At 39.3% G+C, this 20125-nt stretch overlaps 1 protein-coding gene across 1 annotated transcript in view; it reads right to left on the bottom strand.

Moving 5' to 3' along the window:
- Positions 1–7278: 7278 nt before the first annotated feature.
- Positions 7279–20125, bottom strand: part of LOC132395114 (cytochrome b5) — a 44758-nt gene continuing 31911 nt past the window's right edge. The window contains exons 2-5 of the mRNA XM_059971424.1: positions 17080–17208; positions 13091–13120; positions 11743–11777; positions 7279–11207 (exon numbers count right to left, since the gene is read on the bottom strand). Coding sequence (XP_059827407.1) covers positions 11126–11207; positions 11743–11777; positions 13091–13120; positions 17080–17208 — 276 coding nt within the window. The 3' untranslated portion in view covers positions 7279–11125. The remainder of the gene's footprint in view (positions 11208–11742; positions 11778–13090; positions 13121–17079; positions 17209–20125) is intronic.

Below are 20125 nucleotides of genomic sequence, written 5' to 3'. Positions count from 1 at the left end.
GAGATTTGGTATTATTAGTAAACCCAAATAAGACATTTTCAAAAGAAAAGTAAAATCCCCATTAATATATTGATCTATAAATTGACAAACATCAACCCAAAATGTTTTAACATATTCACAATCCCAAAACAGATGAAATAAATCCTCTGGATATAAACCACAAAAAGGACAGTTAGTTTCAATATCAGAATTAAATCTTATCAATTAAACATTGGTTGGATAATATCTATGTATAATTTTAAATGAAATTTCTTTAATTTTATTCCTCAAATAAAAAATTACTAAATAAGCCCCAGATACTCCTCCACCTCAGATTCCCCAAGCGACTATTCCAGAAGTTTTGGGATTGTGAAGATGTTAAAACATTTTGGGTTGAGGCTGAATGAGGCCAGGCGTTAGCAGAGAAGGTGGAATCCGAGAATCCACGGCATTCCAGAGTAACTCAAGCAGTAGCTCCGGGGGCCAAGGAGGAGAATCTAGTACGCGTGGATGTTGTACATCGTCTCGGTCGGATAAGAGGTTATAAGAAGCCTCGGGTGACCATTATTCTATTTTCAAAAGAACCTCGAGGGATCTGGTATGGAAACAAGCCAGAAAAAATGAATGCTTGCTGTCGCAGAGCCCGAGGATCGCCGAGGACCTGACTAAAGCTGATAAGTTGGCCCGACAGAAGCTGTGGCAGCTGGTGGAGGCCGCTAGAAAAGATGGGAGGCGTGCTTTCTTTGCTGACACCCGAGCTTTCATTGATGGAAAAGAGATATAAGCAGAAAGATGACATGTTGGTGTGGCAACTGGTCTACTACCTCTACTAATATTCGAGTCTGGCCTTTGTTTATATAGGACTGGGATAGTTTTTTAAAAACTTTTATTATTAGAGATGAATTCTTTTTGTGTGTATATGTAGTCTCTCCTAAGACTGTCTTTTTCACTTTTTTCTCTTAATGCCAGGGGTCTCAGACACAATGTTAAACGTAAGGCTTTATTCTTGTTTTTAAAGCAGCATAAAACATGTGGATTTCTTTTTAATCCAAGAGTCCCACTGTGACTGAAGACATTAAACTATGAAAATCCCAGTGGGGGAGCGATGTTTGGTTTTCACATGGTTCTGAACATTCTGCAGGTGTTCCTATTCTGATGTTTAACTTGAAAGGAGAGGTTTTGCACTCAGGCGGATACAAATGGACATTTTTTTGGTTCTTATTGTTCAATACTGTGGTAAAATGTTTCTTATTGATAATATTTATGGTTATAATATTAGAAATGATAATGATAGATTACTTGAGATTTTGGAATAACATTTTGATTATTGGCTCTCTAAGTTTCCTGATCTATTTATTGTTATGGGAGGAGACTTTAATATGGTATTAGATGAAAATATTTATCAATAGCCACCATGGCAACACTCTACTTATAACTTTACTAGCTTTATTCAGAAGTTTAATATCATAGATATTTGGAGAGAGCACTCTCTTGGAGTTAGAAATTACACTTGGACTAATAAATCTATTACATGCATGTCTAGGCTAGATTACTGGTTACTCTCCAATACCTTAAGAAATAATAATGTCACTTTTAATTTTTTTCCCTCACCTTTAACAGATCATAAAGCTATCAATATACAAATTGCATTATCTTCAGCTGAATCCAATTTTAAATATTGGAAATTAAATAATTCCATTTTGGGGCATGAAGTTGTCTTTTTGCACATTTAAAAAGCTGGCAATCTACTTTTTGCATAAAGCAATGGTAGAGAATAATTTCTCTACTAATTGGGAATTTTAAACTTGAATCTGCCAAATTCTTTAGCAAATACAGTAGTGATTTAGTAAAGAAAAGAAAATGGGAAGAACAGTCATTGATATCAAAGATTGCAGATTTGTGTGAATTGTTTCCAGATAACCTCTCAGGGAGAGATAAAGAGGAGCTGGCTTTGTTAAAGGATAAGTTAAACCATCTTCATCTTATAAAGGCAGAAGGTGCACATGTGAGATCTAGAAAACAATGGTTGGAAGAGGGTGAACAGAGTACGGCTCATTTCTTTCGTTTAGAAAAGCAGCATGCCCAATTCAATTCAGCTTAATATTGATGGTGTGATTACAGAGGACTCAAATAATAGCAAAATATTGTTCGGCTTTTTATAGTAAACTGTATAGGTCAAAATATTGTGAAGCATCTACACTACATTTCATGAATGATATTAATATTCTTAGGAACCTTTCCAATGATCAGAAAGACCTGTGTGATGCTCTTATTACCTTGGGAGAGGTTAAGGCTGCTATTTCAAATTTTAAAAAATAAGTCGCTGGGTGTGGACGGTCTGACTGCAGAATTTTATAAGATGTTTTCTGACACCCTAGCTCCCTTTTTACTAAAATTGTTTTTAGAATGTATTGATAAAGAATTTCTCCCCACTTCTTTAACACAGGCCCTTATTGCTATAATTCCTAAACCAAGAAAAGATAAATTATTTATCGATAATTAGTGTCCTACTTGCCTTCTCAATAGTGATTATAAAATTCTGGCCCAAATCTTTGCTAACAGAATATATGTAGTTTTACCATTTATTATTGATGAAACAGTCAGGTTTCATGAAGGGTAGTCATATTTCTAATAATGTCAGATTAGTTTTAGATCTTATTGATTATTCTCATCTTGCTCAAAATGATAGTTTTATACTGTTTTTAGATTTCTACAAAGCTTTTGATACTATTGAGCATCAGTTTAACTTCTCTGCTCTTGGTAAATTTGGATTTGGTCCATTATTTTGTAAGGCTGTTAAGGCTTTGTACGCAAATGCTAATAGTTCTATAAAGTTGAAATTGGGGACTTCACCGAGGTTTGATGTGAAGAAGGGGCTGAGACAAGGTTGTCCCATCTCACCTTATTTATTCCTTTTATGTGCTCAGCTGTTTCTTTATTCCATCAAGTCTGGTCCTCTCAAAGGCACTTCCTGTGCAAATTCCATTTTTCTGATTAGTCAGGTTGCAGATGATATGACTCTTTTCTTAAATGATGTTTCGGAAATCTCATTGGCTTTAAATTGCATTTCTGTTCTTTCCAAAAGCCTCAGGCCACTGTCTAAATATTCACAAATGTGAATTGTTTCCTCTGAAAGGTTGCACTCAATCGATAATTAATAATATTCCAGTAAAAGACAAAGTTACACATTTGGGGATAACTATTGTTAAAAAGGAATACTTATGGAGCGTGGATAATTTTCAACCTCTTATAGACAAAACCAAAAGATTAAACCAGTGGCTTCAAAGGGACTTATCTTTGAAAGGCCGGGTTTTGCTTTGTAAAGCAAAAGGTCTTTCCAGGATTAGTTCTCCCCTCATATGTCGACAAAAACTTTTTAAAAATCTGTAAATTGATAGACACCATGTTGTTTAACTTTTTATGGAAAAACAAAGCTCATTATATTAAAAAGGTCTGGTGTCGTGAATAGTTATGCCGGGGGGGGGGGGGGGTGGGTGGGTCTAAATTTTCTTGATTTTGACAGTCTTAATAATACATTTTAAATTAATTGGATTAAACAATTTTTACGTAATCCTAATTCTATATGGTATTCCTTCATTTGTCTTTTCCCAGGTTGGCGAATTTAAACATTTTTTCTTTTATGTAATTACAAAATAGACAAAGTTCCTCTCCGTTTATCTCAGTTTCATAAACAGATGCTTTTATCTTGGTCGTTGATTTACAAACACAATTTTTCCTCCACAGTTATGTTGTGGTTATTCCAGATAAATCTTTGTTTTATAAAGATTGGTTTGATAATAATGGTTTGTTAGTTAAACAGTTAGTATAACTCAACAAAGTACCGCTTGAATTAAATAAGTTTTTATCCACCTTTGAATTTCCTGTGACTTCAAAAGAATTTGCTGTTGTCATGGATGCAATTCCCTCTGGTGTAATTATGTTGTTTAGAAATACATCATATTTGGAAGTTGAATTATGGAATTCACTTCACCAAAATAGTTGGGGTATTAATAATATTAAAGAAAAATCACAAACTTGTGAAGAGTGTAATTAAATATTCCATCCACCCCTCCCCACCAATCACTTTTTTTTTTACTACACACACAGGACTCTGATGGCAACTTTGTGTTATGGAAAACTGGAATTCTTCAGGTCAAGATGATGCTGAACTGTGGCCTATGCCGCTCAGACTTGGTTGTTTTGTTTAGGCTCATAGGGATGGTTTTGGCAACAGCGAGGGTAGCTGGGGATCAGGTTGGAGTTTAGCTACAGGGATGTGGGGGAGTTAGAAGTTAGGCCGGTATCTAGGTTACCTTTATCATCCTTGGGTTGTTTTGATAACACAAATGAAACATTTCACTGTATGTTTTGATGTACATGTTATAAATATGATTCTAATACATACTATATTCTGGGAACACACCCCTATAATAAAGTGCCACTCACCTGTGTTGCAGTTGGTTTTGTACGTTAACCAGATGATGGTCAAACATTGACACAGCTGCCACCTGCTCCTCGAAGTCCAAAACTCTGGCAATTCATTGATTTTGTTTTTAAAAAGAGAAGTGCTTGAGCTCAATATTCATTTCTTACAGTTTCAAGTTCAGCTTATTTAGGGATATACTGCCACTTGGTATTTCCTACTCCTTAGAACACTCCTTATAAAATTGTGATTAATGTATGGAATTATTTTTACATTTAGTGTGCAGGATATTGTTCTAATTATACATTATATTCCATTATTTTTCCAGTTTCCAAATGATGCATCCCAGTGAGAGTTCAGTGTTTTCAGAGATTGAGTCTTACCAGTGAGATATTGACAACTTTAGAGGAGCTTCATCCTCAATCACTTTTAGTAGAGGACTAACCACAATGTTCAAACAAGCTAGTATTATCACTATGTAGCTTACAGAAAGCAATGCGTTCTCTTTCAAGTTGTCAAAAAGACCCTAAGAGAAACTAAAAATTGTTTTCCAGACATAAAATGTGGCCTTTAAAGTTATTCTACCTTAACAAAATTTTAAAGCATATACTCTTTGTAAAACAACTTTAAGCTATACCTAGAAATTTTCTTGTGCAATTTAAAGAATTAAATATAATACAGTACAGCATTCCTAAACTGTTCCTTTACAGCTCTAATCACACTTATTGAGCAAGCTAGGGAGGGCCAAGATTAATGATGCAAGTTTATTTATCACATGTACATTGAAACATGCGTCACAACCAACACACTCCAGTGCATGCTGGGAGCAGCCCATAAGTATTGTCACACATTAGGTTCTCATTTCGGGAGGAAAAGGTTCAGAAAAGGTTACAAAAGGGATGGGGAACTTTGCTGGGCATTTTCTACAACTCTACATTTTTCAACTTTTGTATTCTCACTAACTCACTCAGTAGGCCTCCATACTTCATCAAAACCAGGAACCCTAAGCTTTTCACTGTACTGTGGTTCATGCATCAATAATAAACTGTTACCCAAAGAGACTTCATCTGACAATACAGAACTCCCTCACTAGAGTGTGCAATTTAGAAGCTGAGTAGAATATAGTACTATATCCTCCTTATAAGATGTGACGCTGCTGAGATACTATAAGACCACAAGACAGAGGAGCAGAATTAGGCCCATTGAGTCTACTCCGCCATTCCATCATGATTGGTCCCAGATCCCTCTCAACCCCATACATCTGCCTTCTCCCCTTATCCTCCAATGCCCTGACCAATCAACTTCTGCTTTAAATATACGCACGGACTTGGCCTCCGCCGCAGTTTGTGGCAGAGCATTCCACAGATTTACTACTGTCCGGCTAAAAAAGAATAAAAGTCCTCCTGACCTCTGTTCTAAAGGGTCAATTTTGAAGTAGTGCTCTCTAGTTCTGGATAGCCCCACCATAGGAAACATCTTCTCCACATCCACCCCATCTAGTCCTTTCAACATTCGGCAGGTTTCAATGAGATTCCCTGCACATTCTTCTAAATTCCATGAGTACAGGCCCAAAGCTGCCCTCTTATGTTAACCCCTTCATTCCCAGAATCATCCTCATGACCTTCCTCTGGACTGTCTCTGATGAGAGCACATCCTTTCCTAATGAGGCCTTCATCAATAGTCAAGACCTGACTTATATTGTCTGGGCAGAACGATGGACCCTGCAACTCATACGTGGTCCATGCTCACATCGCACCAGTGTTAAGTTGCCCTCCTCATACATTCCAGGATGCACTGGGACACATGTGTGATGGAATCTGGGGGTTATCAGGGGTTGTGGGTCTGTCAGGCACTCAAACCTGGCTAGGTCATCTGAGCGAGATCAAGTCTAGCTTTTCCCAGTAGCACTGGGACACAGTCACACCTCTTGATCCATAGCTATCTGGAGGCTCACTCAGCAGCCTCTGACAGTCCTGATGGTGCTTTTCTTTGCAGCCCCCATGATGCCAGAGAGAGAGAGTGGGTTCTGCAGAGCGAGCGACCAGCAAAACTCCCTACACCTATAGACTCACACCATTCCCTCCACCCAGTCTACCAGCTCCTGGTATTTGGTTTTCTTACATCCAAAATCTCCTCAATCTGATCTTTCCAAGGAATTGTCAGTTCCATCAAGACCACCTGTTTCATAGTTTTTGACAGAATGACCACGTTATGCAGGGATGATGTTGCAATGTAGTCAAGGGATACTTAATTGTTTGCCAAGGTCAGCTTTCAGTTGGCAGTCAGATGCTGTGGTGAGTAAGCTTGCTGGTGATCTGAGCCAAGTCTGTGGTTGGGTTCCAGCTTAGACAAAGGCTATTGGCTTTCTGGGTTGGCAGGGGTGCCTACTGTTGTTAATGGCTGAGGAGATGCATTCTGCCATGGTCTTCCAATGCATGGCATGTTTATCAGCAACTTTTATAGTGTTTAAGGAAAATAAACTACCAGCCAACCCCCATCCTCCACACCTATCCACCTCCCCCCCCCCCCACAAATCAGGAATGTTCTTTTTGGTACATCTGCCTTCCCTACATTTCAAAACCAACTTGTTTTTCCTCCAGCTCCTAAGAATTTTTGACCTGAAAACACCAACTCTTTCTTCAACTGCCAGCTGACCAATTTCATGAGCCAAATAGCCTGAGACTTTTAAAAATAAATCCAACACAGGTGTAGTTAGAGGAGAGGGAGCTTCAGACTGCCCATACAATATATGCTGCTAATGATTTGTAGGGTTAAGTGAAAATTTGAAAAACAAAGTACAATCTGAATTGTTTAAAGGCACACAATTCAAACTTCACATTCTATTTCTGAAAGTTAGAATAAAGGAGCACTGCAAGTTTTAATACAGTATTTATTTACACTTCATCAATACATTATTCTGTTGCAAGGTTAATGGAAAATTACCTTCAGAAATATGCTACAAACATACACCAACCAACAGACATTAGTTAAAAATGGCATTACTTTGCATATCACATTGAGAAATGTTGAAGAATTTCAGCAGCAAATCATCAAGAAAAAAAACTTTCCAACAGGAACAAGTATGATAATCAAGTTATGATAATTAATAATTAATCACACAAATCTCATTGCTCTTAAAGTTTCAAAGTCAATTTACAACTCTTAGTTGAGTGTAATCATGCAAGGCTTCTTATATTGGCCATTTCCCTCTCCAACCCATCTTGCACCAATGTACATAGGATTTTAAAACCATTTTCTACTAATTAAAAAAAACAAATGCCATATCAGATGCTATTTTCCATATCATATTCAGAACACAAACTCAAAACCATCACAATAATTAGAACTTCCTAGCTTTCCCCCCCTCATTTAGTCACAGGGTTAAAAAAAAATCAACAGAACGTATTCCACACATCTCATACTAAATCAATACCCCCACATACACATCATTGCATCAATGCTCTTTTGCTCAGTTGAACAACTCAGTTGGGTATACTCATTTCCTTTATGTAAAAACCTTACTGGCAGAAGTAGCATTTCTGAACTGTAGTGAACCAGGAAGCTATAAAACTCTTTTTCAGCTAAAGAAACTCTTGACAAAGCCACTGAGGTGCCCATTTTTAGTCAAGTGCAATTTTAAATTGAGGGATTTATTGACTTGAATGTGGAAGTGCAACCACAAGGAATGATCACAGCAGTCATAGAGGAGACTAGATGTCCTGTGGGAAAATGATGATTGTGGGGCATTTTGGGAAGACAGTGAAGTTGAACAGAGTATACAAAATATGGCTCAGTTAGAATAGATGAAGTAATTCTATGCAATTTTGAACAGGCCATTCAACACAATTATAAAATATATCTAGCCTCTTAAATGCAGACAGAAAAATCTATACATTTATTATTCTGCATTCCCATAGACATACATTACTCAGGTAAATGAAACAAGAACACAATGCAGTAGTCAACACCAAGCATAATTACTGTGAACAAAACTTAGGCTCGGAGATTTTGGCAAATGTTAAGCAGTCAGAGTTCAAAACTAAAATGGAATAATTCAAAATTCACTCGGCACTCCCTCCTAAGCAGGCCAAAGGCATGGAGCAAGCTAAATTGTTTTCAATGCTTTTTCAATAAAAGTTGTAGTGTCAAAGTAGCCAATTGGCAAGGTATAGATTATAAACCAAATGTGAGAAATATGCTTGATAGCATTATTAGGGGATAAAAGGACAGAAGTCTGGGACTATTGGCCACAGTGCAGGCCTGCTGTTGCCTCTACTTTTTCTTGTGGTACTCGACTGGGCTACAAGAATAGCATATGCTGGCTCAGGGAGGCATCCAATGGACGTTAACAGGGAAATTGGAAGACCTGGCATTTGCAGATGATCTTGCTATTCTCTCACACCAGCTTCAAGATATGCAGAAGAAAGTAGATTCCTTGGGAGAGACCTCACAGTGAGTAGGCCTTAAGATCAGTCAGGAGAAGACCAAAGTTCTACGCATTAATAACAAACAAGAGGAGCCATTACGGATTGAAGGACAAATAGTTGAAGACGTAGACAAATTCACCTACCTCGGAAGCAAAAATCAGTAAATCAGGAGGTACAGATGAGGACATCAGAGCAAGGATCGGAAAAGCCCAACATGCCTTCACAACCCTGCGACCTGTTTGGAGATCTACGGCCATCTCTGTCAAAACTAAGCTCCGTATATTCAGCTCCAATGTGAAAGCCATCCTGCTATATAGATCTGAAACATGGAGAATCACTAACACCAGCTGCAACAAGATCCAGACCTTTCTCAACAAATGCCTCCGGCAGATCCTCCGCCTCAAGTGGTACGACAGAGTGTCAAACCTAGACCTATGGAAGAGAGCAAACCAAGAGCCCATCATATTCCAGATAAGGAGGAGGAAGTGGAGATGGGTCGGCCACACCTTGAGGAAGAGCCAGTTGAATGTCACTTGACAATCACTTGAACAGAATCCACAAGGGAAGAGGAGAAGAGGTCGCCCAAAGCAAACCCTAAGGCGTAGGGTTTTGGATGAACTGAAAGTCACCGACCAAACTTGGGAGACTGCAAAATCATCTGCTAGAGATCGCAGGAAGTGGAGGACTTTTGTTGAGGCCCTATGCTCATGGGGTGAAAAGGATTAAAGAAGGAGGAATCTTGTTAATTCAAGGAAAATTTATGAAAGGGGGAGAATTTAGGGTTATGATTCTGGATGGAAAAGGCAACAGCAAGTGGTAGCCATTTGCAGAGAATAAACAATGGCATAGTCCAGCCAGGCAAGTTCATTAGATCAAAATAAATATTGGCTACAGAAGAAAAAAAAACTGTCTATATTGTGGTCCTAATAATAAATACAATTGAGTGCAAACCTGTTCCTTGGGTTTTTAAAATCAGCATCTGCAGGGAAAACTGCCAGGACTTCTCATGTATTCTCAGGTGATTTATCCATGAAAGAGCATTATGGGCTCGAAGCAGTGATCCTAGGGTAGGCTTCCAGGTGAAGATTAGCTTGAGCAATGGGACTAAGTGGACAATTGTCAATGTAATGGAGTATTCCAGAGTTATGTGAATGTAGCAGATATTACTTCGATCACAAGATCAGTCTTCAGTACTTAACATGGATTGTAAATTGAAAGCAGCAATCGAAGTTTAAGAAAAGCATACCTTTACACGTCTGGAGCACAGGTTGGCCCACAGTTTGCAAAATGGAGACCATGAGATGTTTGCATATGCACATGGGGGGGGGTACTCAGAGAAAAGCGTTGGAACATTAACAAACAAAGAAATCTGCAGATGCTGGAAATCCAAGCAACACACACACAAAATACTGGAAGAACACAGCAGGCCAGGCAGCATCTATGGAAAAGCAGTACGGCGATGTCTTGGCCCAAGACATTTCAGCAGGACTCAGAGTCCTGCCAAAGGGTATTGGCACGAAATGTCAACTGTACTCTCGACCCCCCCCCCCCCACCCCCAAAGATGCTGCCTGGCCTGCTGAGTCCCTTCAGCATTTTGCGTGTGTTCCTTGGAACACTAATTTTGGATGTCTGGGATTCCTGTTCCCCAGAAAGTTTTAGGCTATTTGTGCAAATTATTTTGTACAAGTGTTTGAACATTCAGAGGCATTTTCGTCTATATAGATACATAAATCAAAGGAAGCATTGCCAACCCAAAATATTGAAGTAAACACGTCATTGTAAATATTGAAATTTTATTGAATCACCTGCATGGATTTTAAGGGTATTAAAAAAAAAAATGGGTTTGAGACTCTACCACAAGTGTCTCCAACAGAATGCCTGCTTATTGTGATGAATAAAGACTTTATATCACCAGTGTCAGTATCTCTCTGGCGACTTCAATCACAGACTAAGTCAGGACCATTATTACCCTAACCGAAATTCCATTAATCTCCCCGCCACATACTCAAGGCTGGTACCTGCTATACTGCAAACCCATTTCTCAAGAAATTCTTGAAATATTGGATCCCTCATTAACCAATTTCAGGAAACCAAACATCAGCTGGGGAACCGATACCGAAACAGAAATAGCACAACTCAATATTGGCATGATAAGCATTTTATGCAGAAGTACGGGCTTGCAATTACTTTTTGGGCTCCAAAATTCCTTCCATGGAAGTAATTTCTATCTTTAGAAATTATTTGAATGGATTTCAGTAAATGCAAAGTAGTGCCAATTTCCTCTGTGTGTTGCATTCAGAGATCTGCAATAAGAATGCGATACAAGAGAGCAACAGTCACACCTGCTATCGCTGGGACCATCCAGCCAGACCACCAGCTGCAATAAAAGAAGACAATTAATCAAAGGGCTGAAAGTTCTTAAAATTCGAATGTTTGTGGGTTTTCCCTACTGTAAGTAAAAAAGCCATTATCCCCCCCCCCCCATTCACAAGCAAATGCAACATCAAATTTGAATACATTTATTATGTTCCCGCAGAGAGATACATTGCTTGCTTCTCTATAATGTTTGAGTCAGCAAGAGATGGAAAGGGTTGGCACTGCAAATATTGCATAGGTGCAACCAAACCTAGAGTTCACCATAAAATGAAGTGAACTGAGTGAAATTGGAAGATAGATCTTAAAAATTAAAATTCATGGGTTGGAGGACAATATTGGTGAAACTGCAACCTAACAAAGAAAAATAAAGTCTTTATTTACAGACATGAAATAGCACAAATCAGAAATTGAAGCAACAAACATTGCTGAACCCTAAACCTCAAGCTCGGTTTCTTATGGACGATTCAATGTACCATTTTGCTTTTTGGCAGAAAAATTTCAATCATTTAAAAACTACTGATGGAGAAAAGAAATACCTTGGCTCGCTTGACTCTACAATAACAAGTGGCTCCTGTAAAAGAGGGAAAGGGACAAGGTTCGTTAATATTAGGTGTTTCACCCAATTTAGGGGAAAAAGTGTGGGGAGCTCATTATTGCATTCACTTTTCTCCCCTTCCTCCAACACCCACATTGTTATGCCAATTTTGATTTACAGCACAGCATTTTAATTAATCAACAGAAAAATACTCTAGAAAATTAGTTTAAATTCAATATCACTACAAATAAGATTCCAGAATAACTCTTGTATAAACTTGTAAAAGAAATCATGAAACTTCATTGGCATGTGCCAAAGATTTGTCCAGCATTTCCTAGTAAAGGGGATCTGCTGTCATTATCCAGGCTGTCCCAAGTTACCAGTCTGATAATCAATCTCTAAGTGGGCAAAGACACCACTTGTTTAAGTAATGAGCTGTTACACAGCAAGTCAATATATAGCAGTCCCACTGCCCTTTCTCTAGATAATAAAGGCTGGGAAATAAACTCCAATCACAACTGAAAACCAAAAATAGATGTGCTCTCTCCGATTCATACACAAGACACTTCTCCACTTGAAATCACTTTCTATTCTCATGCCCCTATGAATGCTTTGAACTGTGGCACAGTAGCATGATGCTATTACAGCTCGGGGCATTCCAGAGTTCAATTCTGGCACTGCCTGTAAGGAATTCATACATTCTCCCTTTGACTGCTTGGGTTCCCTCCAGGTGCTCCAGTTTCCTCCCAGAATCCAGAGATGTACTGGCTATTAGGTTAATTGGTTACTGCAAATGATCCTGTGATTTGGCTAGTGCTAGACAGGCAGATTGCTGGGTGGTGTAGCTTGTTGAGCCAGGCCTGTCCTGCAATGTATTTCTGAATAAAATACAAAAACTATAAAAGCAATGCTATAGCAATAAGAGACCATTGTTATAGTGGTGATTGTATATCGCAGTAGTACATCAAATTTCTTCTCAGACCCTGCATGTAATAAGGGATTGGCATCAGGTAAAATGGGAGAACAAAGAGTGTGCAGATCAGGTTTTCTGTGTGCACAACTTTGATCTAATGTTCAACACGTCAAATCTGATCACAGACAATAATCAAAAATGAGGGAACTATTTAGACGGGTGCAGTTATTTAAAACCAAGTGGCAAATGAATAAAACAGCAGGAAACAAAAAAGCATTTGGCTTCTTAAGTCCACTTTATCATTTAATCCGATCATTGACAAACTACCCCAGTTCTCATTTCATCCTTTATACTAAGCTGTCTCAATTTTGATCTTTCAAAATTATCTACTGCATTTCTGATATCTTTTCCCAAAGAATGAGGAAAGAAACTTTACCTTTGGCTTTACAAAAGCACCTCTGTCATCCTGTTAGGAGAGAAATGCAAAAAGCAACTATTTAAAAAATGAATTTTAACGCAATAAATCGACTTCCAAATTTAAGTTAATTAACTATAGGAAGCAAAGTAAGCAACCTTATAGGAGCAAAATTTAGTAACTAGGATGAATAGATTTACATGGAAATCCAATATAGATAATATACATATGACTGGCATTGACAAATTAAAGAGCAGTGCACAAAACACCTAATTGACAGAAGTGAAAGATTTGATATCAATGGTACAATTAACACAATAAAATAATTAATACATCTACACCCCTTTCCCAGGTTCAATTCCCACTGCTCCCTATAAGGAATATGTACGTTCCTCCCATGACTGAGTATATTTCCTCCAGTTGCACTGGTTTCCTCCCACAGTCCAAAGACTTCCCAGTTGGCAGGTTAATTGGTCACCGAGCTGTCCTGTAATTGGGACAGGGTTAATTTGTGGGTTGCTCAGCTGAACAATGTGACTTGAAGAGCCTATTCCACACTGCATCTCAAATAAATACAACTAGCCAATACAATTCTCACCAATTAGTGACACGTCAACTAGACAAAACAAGCTTAAGGTGCACCATAAATGCCGACAGCAAAGATAGGACAAATATTTATTTATTTATTTAAATACTGAAAACTTTTTAGGGCAATTAACAGCCTTCCAAAACAGAGCATTGAACTGCTTTTCAGTATAAATGCAAATAAGGTGCAGGAGGAGAATGGGACCAAAGATGCAGTCCTGAGACTCCAGAATAGACTGGACAGGCCAAATGACCTTTACTCACGTTGCAAAACACTGACTCTGCAATGCAGCAGTGCTAAAAGGAATTAAAGAAACATTGCCATTTGACTTTACTTAAATGTTCTTCATTGTTGCAGTTTAAACGTATTCTGCTTTGTCAGTGAAAAAAAACCATGCAGTGTACCCAGCCATTTTCAGAAAATTTAAACAGTTTGCTCTACACAAACGTCACTGATTTGAGTGCATCAACTCCCTGTATGAAAATGTGCTTTAAGTATATACACACCACCGTATAAGAAATCTAATTGACATATGACCAATTATTTGGGAGAACTTACAGGAGTGAGATAGGCCAACTAGTGGAGTGGTGCCACAGCAACAGCCTGGCACTCAACGTCAGTAAGACAAAAGAGCTGATTATGAACTTCAAGAAGGGTGTTCTTTCGTCTTGAAAGAACTTATACCAATCCCCAAAGGGATCGGAAGTGGAGAGAGTGAGCAGCTTCAGGCTCCTCAGTGTCAAGATCTCCGAGGATCTAACCTGGTCCCAACATATCGATGTAGTTATAGAGAAGGCGAGACAGCAGCTATACTTTATTATGAGTTTGAAGAAATTTGGCATGTCAACAAATACACTAAAAAAACTTCTATAGTTGTACCATGGAGAGCATTCTGACAGGCTGCATCACTGTCTGGTCTGGAGGGGCTACTACACAGGACCAAAAGAAGCTGCAGAGGGTTGTAAATCTAGTCAGCTCCATCTTGGGTTCTAGCCTATAAAATATCCAGGACATCTTTAGGGAGTGGTGTCTCAGAAAGGCAGTGTCCATTATTAAGGATCTTCAGTGCCCAGGGCATGCCCTTTTCTCACTGTTACCATCAGGTAGGAGGTATAGAAACCTCACTCAGTGATTCAGGAACAGCTTCTTCCCCACTGCCATCTGATTTCTAAAGGGACTTTAAGCTTTGGACACCACCTCACTTTTTTAAAAAAAATATACAGTATTCTGTTTTTGCACGTTTTTAAAATCTATTCAATATATGTAATTGATTGTGTTTATGTTTATTTTTTTTCTCTTTATGCCAGATTATGTATTGCATTGAACTGCTGCTGCTAAGTTAACAAAGTTCACGTCACATGCCGGTGATAATAAACCCGAGTCTGATTCCAGCTTCATTTGATAAAGGAGATGGTGATGGACTTTAAGACAAAGCCTGCACTGCTCCCTGTTACTACTGATGGTGAGGACATTGATGTGATAAGGACCTACAAGTAACTGGGCGTGCACTTAGATGACAGACTTGAGTGGAGCACCAATACAGAGGCTGTGTACAAGGGCCAGAGTCGTCTCTACTTCTGGGGAGACTGAGGCCCTTTGGAGTATGCAGTCCTCTCCTTCACACGTTTTACTAGTCTGTTAACACCAGTACAATCTTCTATGCAGTGATGTGCTGTGACAATGGCATCAACATGGGTGATGCCAACACGCTCAATAAACTGATTAGAAAGACCGTCTCTGTTATAGGAGTCAAAGTCAACACACAAGATGCTGTGTTAGAACAAAGGACCCTATGGAAAATCCTAGCAATTCCAGACAATATTTTTCACCCCCTGCATAACACCTTGGTTGTTCAAAGGAGCACTTTTAGTATTAGTGCAAGACAGTTGTGCTGCTCCAAAGAGTGTTACGTGAGGTCATTCTTACCCTCGGCCATTAGGCTCTATAATGAGCCAACCTGTAGCTGGGGAAGTGATGACCCCCTGCTGTTAGACTGTTCGAGGTAACTTTTTTTTAAAAAAAGAAGATTCTTTCTTACTTCTAACAATTTGTATATCTGTGCATTTGTAATGATACTGTGATGCCAATTTCCTTTTCCTGTGGGATCCATAAAGTATCTATGCGATTGCAGAAAATACTTCTAGAGGGCAGGTAACCAGACTGCAAGCCAGCACAGGGGCATGGCACAATTGCTCTTTTTTGCTTCAAATTCATACTGCTTAATTTGATGAATACAAAATTCCCCTTGTTGTGACCAACTTTGTTATCTCTCCTCTCCTTCAGAAACAAAAGTCACTGAACAACCAAACTATTGGACCACTTTTGTGGGATGTTGCTCTGTAGATGTTGGAGGCCAGATTTCCAGTATTTCAGAAAAGCAATACATTGTATTCACATCCTTAGATATATCCTTGTAATTACCCTGTTTAGCAAAACTAACAAAGAGAACAACAACTTAATATAGTCAAGACAGTTGCCAGAGGTTCTGGAGTAGGTTGTGAACTTGAATATCTAGATCTAATTTTCTCTTAAAGAAGCACATCAAAACATCAAGCAAGCAATGAGTGTAAAGGCAGTTTGCCTATCAAGTACAATGGGTATCAATTCCAAGAGTAACAAGTCTGAAATCTCAACTGCATTTGATAACCTTGGCCAAAGGAATTCCACTCCACCCACAGCTTCTGCTCAAAAGAAATAGAACTCAGCTGAACCCTCATTGCCATTACTCTTAACTCTAGATTCTCAAGTTCTCCTTACTATACTCTTGTTCATCTTGTGTAGACCAGCTACTCCAAATACTTCATTAGCAACTCGCACTTAACTTCAAAATCTGCCATGAGTGGACCACAAACTCCTAGCTTCAATCACTCAAAATTAAATTCATTATTTTTGCATCCAAGATTCATGTTACTTCTGTGTCATCCTGGTCACTAATACAGCTTTCAAAAAGCATTTGCCTTCTGTAGTGAACTACATATACCTGTCTGGACACGCCCCCCGCTGCTGACTGCCCCTGTGGCTCCTCCCACAGACCCCGGTATAAAGGCGATTGGGGCCTGAGCCCTGCCTCTCAGTCTCCAGGATGTATTATGGTGGTCAATTCCTGCTTGTTCTTTCTTCCAGTCAATAAAAGCCAATATCTCGCCTCACGTCTTGGAGAGTTATTGATGGTGCATCACCTTCCATATAGCATATCACCCCACTTTGCATCGTCACTGCTGTCATTCGATTAGCCAAGATTTATGTTGGGACCATTCTTAATCTTCACATTCTCCCGTTAAACTTTGACCAGCAAGGAATACCCTTCTAATTTCTTTCTCTCTACGTCATTGGATGCTTTCAACATGAAATCCCATACAAATTGAACAATATTTAAATATGCAATGATCAACACTTATGCTTCAGATATTGTTAAAGAACTCACAGGGTGAAGCTCTCCAATGAGGTACTGCTTGGTCATTTCACGTGCATCAGCAGAATGACCAACGTCTTCAAAGGCTTCTGTAGCATCATCTCCTGCTTGTTCTTTCAGCACTTCTTCACCACCTGGATGCTGCAAGACATGAAATGGATTTGAATTGGATGCTTAGCAGAGTGATTTGTACTTGTAGTCTCACTCCTACATCCCCTTCAAGATTTCCCAAAGACTTTTTAAAAACCTTTTTGCAAATTATTGTTCTGGCATCAAAATAAAAAGTATCAATCATCCAAAACAGGTTAATGATGGAGCAAAAGCATTCCACTCCACCCCTCCACCCCAATAACATCCAATTGAAGGTTGGGAGAGAGTGGAGGAAACTCCCCCATGACTCCCATTTAAATTTATTGCAAAAACAAAAGGGCACCAGCAGTACTTGTATCTGCTTGAGAAAGATTAGGTCCCATTCCTTGGCAACAAAGAAAACTGCAGATACTGGAAATTTGAAATCAAAAAACAAAGAAATGCTTAATAGATCAGGCGGCATCTGTGAAAAGAAGCATTCATTGTTTTGAGCTCAAGGAATAAATTAGTTTTCAATGGGGGGGGGGAGGGAGGCTGAGGAGAACAGGAAGAGTGGATGGGTAGACCAAAAAGAAATTGGGGCTGGCATGTCCCACAGCCTTGTTCTTGACAAGGCATAGTACAGAAAGCATAATAGAATCACAGAGAAGCACAGCACAAACAGGCCCTTCAGTCCATCTACTCCATGCAGAACCATTTAAACTGCCTACTCCCAACAATAATTGCAATGTGTTTCAATATCTACACTAGGTCTCACCCAGTCAGTGATAATCCCTCCCCCATGTTACTTACTACTGAAAAATACAGATTTTCCTTTTTACTTCTGATAAAGGGCCCCTTTACTGAAATGTTAAATTGGTTTCTTTTTAAAATATAGATGTGTCACCTGGCCCAGGTATTACCAACATTCTTTTTATTTTGCATCTTTATGACTAGGACCAACTCATGACTGGATACGTGGCACACGCTCTACACCAGTCAGATCAAAACCTGGTGCTGAGCCTCATTTCTCATTCCTCGGTAGAGATCGTTAAGAGCACCAAGTTTCTTGGTGTTCACCTGGCGGAGAGTCTCACCTCGTCCCTCAACACCAGCTCCATAGCAAAGAAAGCCCAGCAACATCTCTACTTTCTGTGAAGGCTGAGGAAAGTCCATCTCCCAACCCCACCATCCTCATCACATTCTACAGGGGTTGTATTGAGAGCATCCTGAGCAGCTACATCACTGCCTGGTTCGGAAATTGCACCATCTCGGATCACAATACCTTGCAGCAGATAGTGAGGTCAGCTGAGAAGATCATCAGGGTCTCTCTTCCCGCCATTACGGACATTTATATTACATGCTGCATCTGCAAAGCAAACAGCATTTTGAAGGACCCCACGCACCCCTCATACAAACTCTTCTCCCTCCTGCCATTTGGGAAAAGGCACCGAAGCATTCGGGCTCTCACAGCCAGACTATGTAACAGTTTCTTCCCCCAAGCCATCAGACTCCTCAGTACCCAGAGCCTGGACTGACAACTTACTGCCCTATTGTCCTGTTTATTATTTATTGTAATGCCTGCACTGTTTTGTGCACTTTATGCAGTCCTGGGCAGGTCTGTAGTCTAGTGTAGTTTTTCTTTCTGTGTTGTTTTTTTTAAAACGAAGTTCAGTCTAATTTTTGTCCTGTGTCATGTAACACCATGGTCCTGAAAAACATTGCCTCATTTTTACTACATACTGTACCAGCAGTTATGGTCAAAATGACAATAAAAGTGACTTGACTTGACTTGATTTAAAATCAAACCAGCAAGCCAAAATAAATTCAGGAAATGCTACACTTTTATTTCTGATACAAAAAAGACAAAAGGTCCCATTGAACATGGACCCTGTACAGCTAGAATGCAGTGGGACTAAGTGAATACATTCACAGAATTAGTTACTAGGTGGTTATAGAATTTCTAGGCTTCAGAGTTGCACCAAAATATGAAAATCAGACAGTACATGGGAAAGCAACAAAACTGCCAGTTTAGCTTTGTGTGCACCCTTGCATTAAATTAGAGGCGGCAATTTTAAAGAATTAAAATCAACAAAATAGAAAGCAGTAAGAGGCCAAGCAGCCCCTCAGGCAAGCTTTTTCATCCAATAGGGCTGATCATCTTTGCAACTTCTGTTTTAACTCTATCCCTCTGCCCTTTGGGTTAATGCTCAACAAAGCAATTTATTTCAGCATGCAAAAGAGAAATTTTAAAACAAGGCTGGGGAGAGAGAATGTGAGAAATACTACAGTAGCCAGGATGTGAGATACAAATATCAATAGGAAATTGAAAAGGCATGCAATAATGGCAATGCATGAGGGTTTTCAAATATGCAGGTAGGTTGGGGGTGGTGAAGAAATCAGGTGGTGCTGGATCCTCTGGTACAATGTTTACGAGATGGCTTTTTAAAAGGAAACTTGTAGTGGAGCCAACTGGTGAAAAGGCAGTTCAGGATTGGGTGTTGCATAATAAACCAGATTTGATTAGGGAGTTCAAGGTAAAGGATCACTGCCTCCCATGTGCTGCAGTGGGGTAAAGGGAATTGGAGACATGAAGAGGTGAGCTGGCCAAAGGGGACACTAGCAGGGCTGATGACAGAACAGCAATGGAGGAGTTTCTAGGGGCAATTCAGAAGGCACAGGACAGATACATCCCAAAGATAAAGCAGTATTCTATGACAAGTCAAAGATAGCATAAAAGCAAAAGAGGGCATATAATATAGCAAAGATTAATGGGAAATTAGAATCGGGGAAACTTTTAAAAACCAACAGAAGGCAACTAAAAAAACTATAAGGAGGCACAAGGTGAAATATGAAGGTAAGCTAGCAAAAATATCAAAGAGGACAGCAATTTTTTTCCCAGATACAGTCGGCCCTCCTTATGTGCAAATTCAACCAACTGCGAATCGCCAAAACCCTGAAGTGCTCTTCCAGCATTTGTTATTCGAGC

This window comes from Hypanus sabinus, chromosome 1 (genome assembly GCF_030144855.1).
Source record: "Hypanus sabinus isolate sHypSab1 chromosome 1, sHypSab1.hap1, whole genome shotgun sequence".
Lineage (NCBI taxonomy): Eukaryota > Metazoa > Chordata > Chondrichthyes > Myliobatiformes > Dasyatidae > Hypanus > Hypanus sabinus.
Note: the sequence above shows the minus strand (reverse complement) of the source record. Positions and strands in the feature narration are given on the sequence as shown.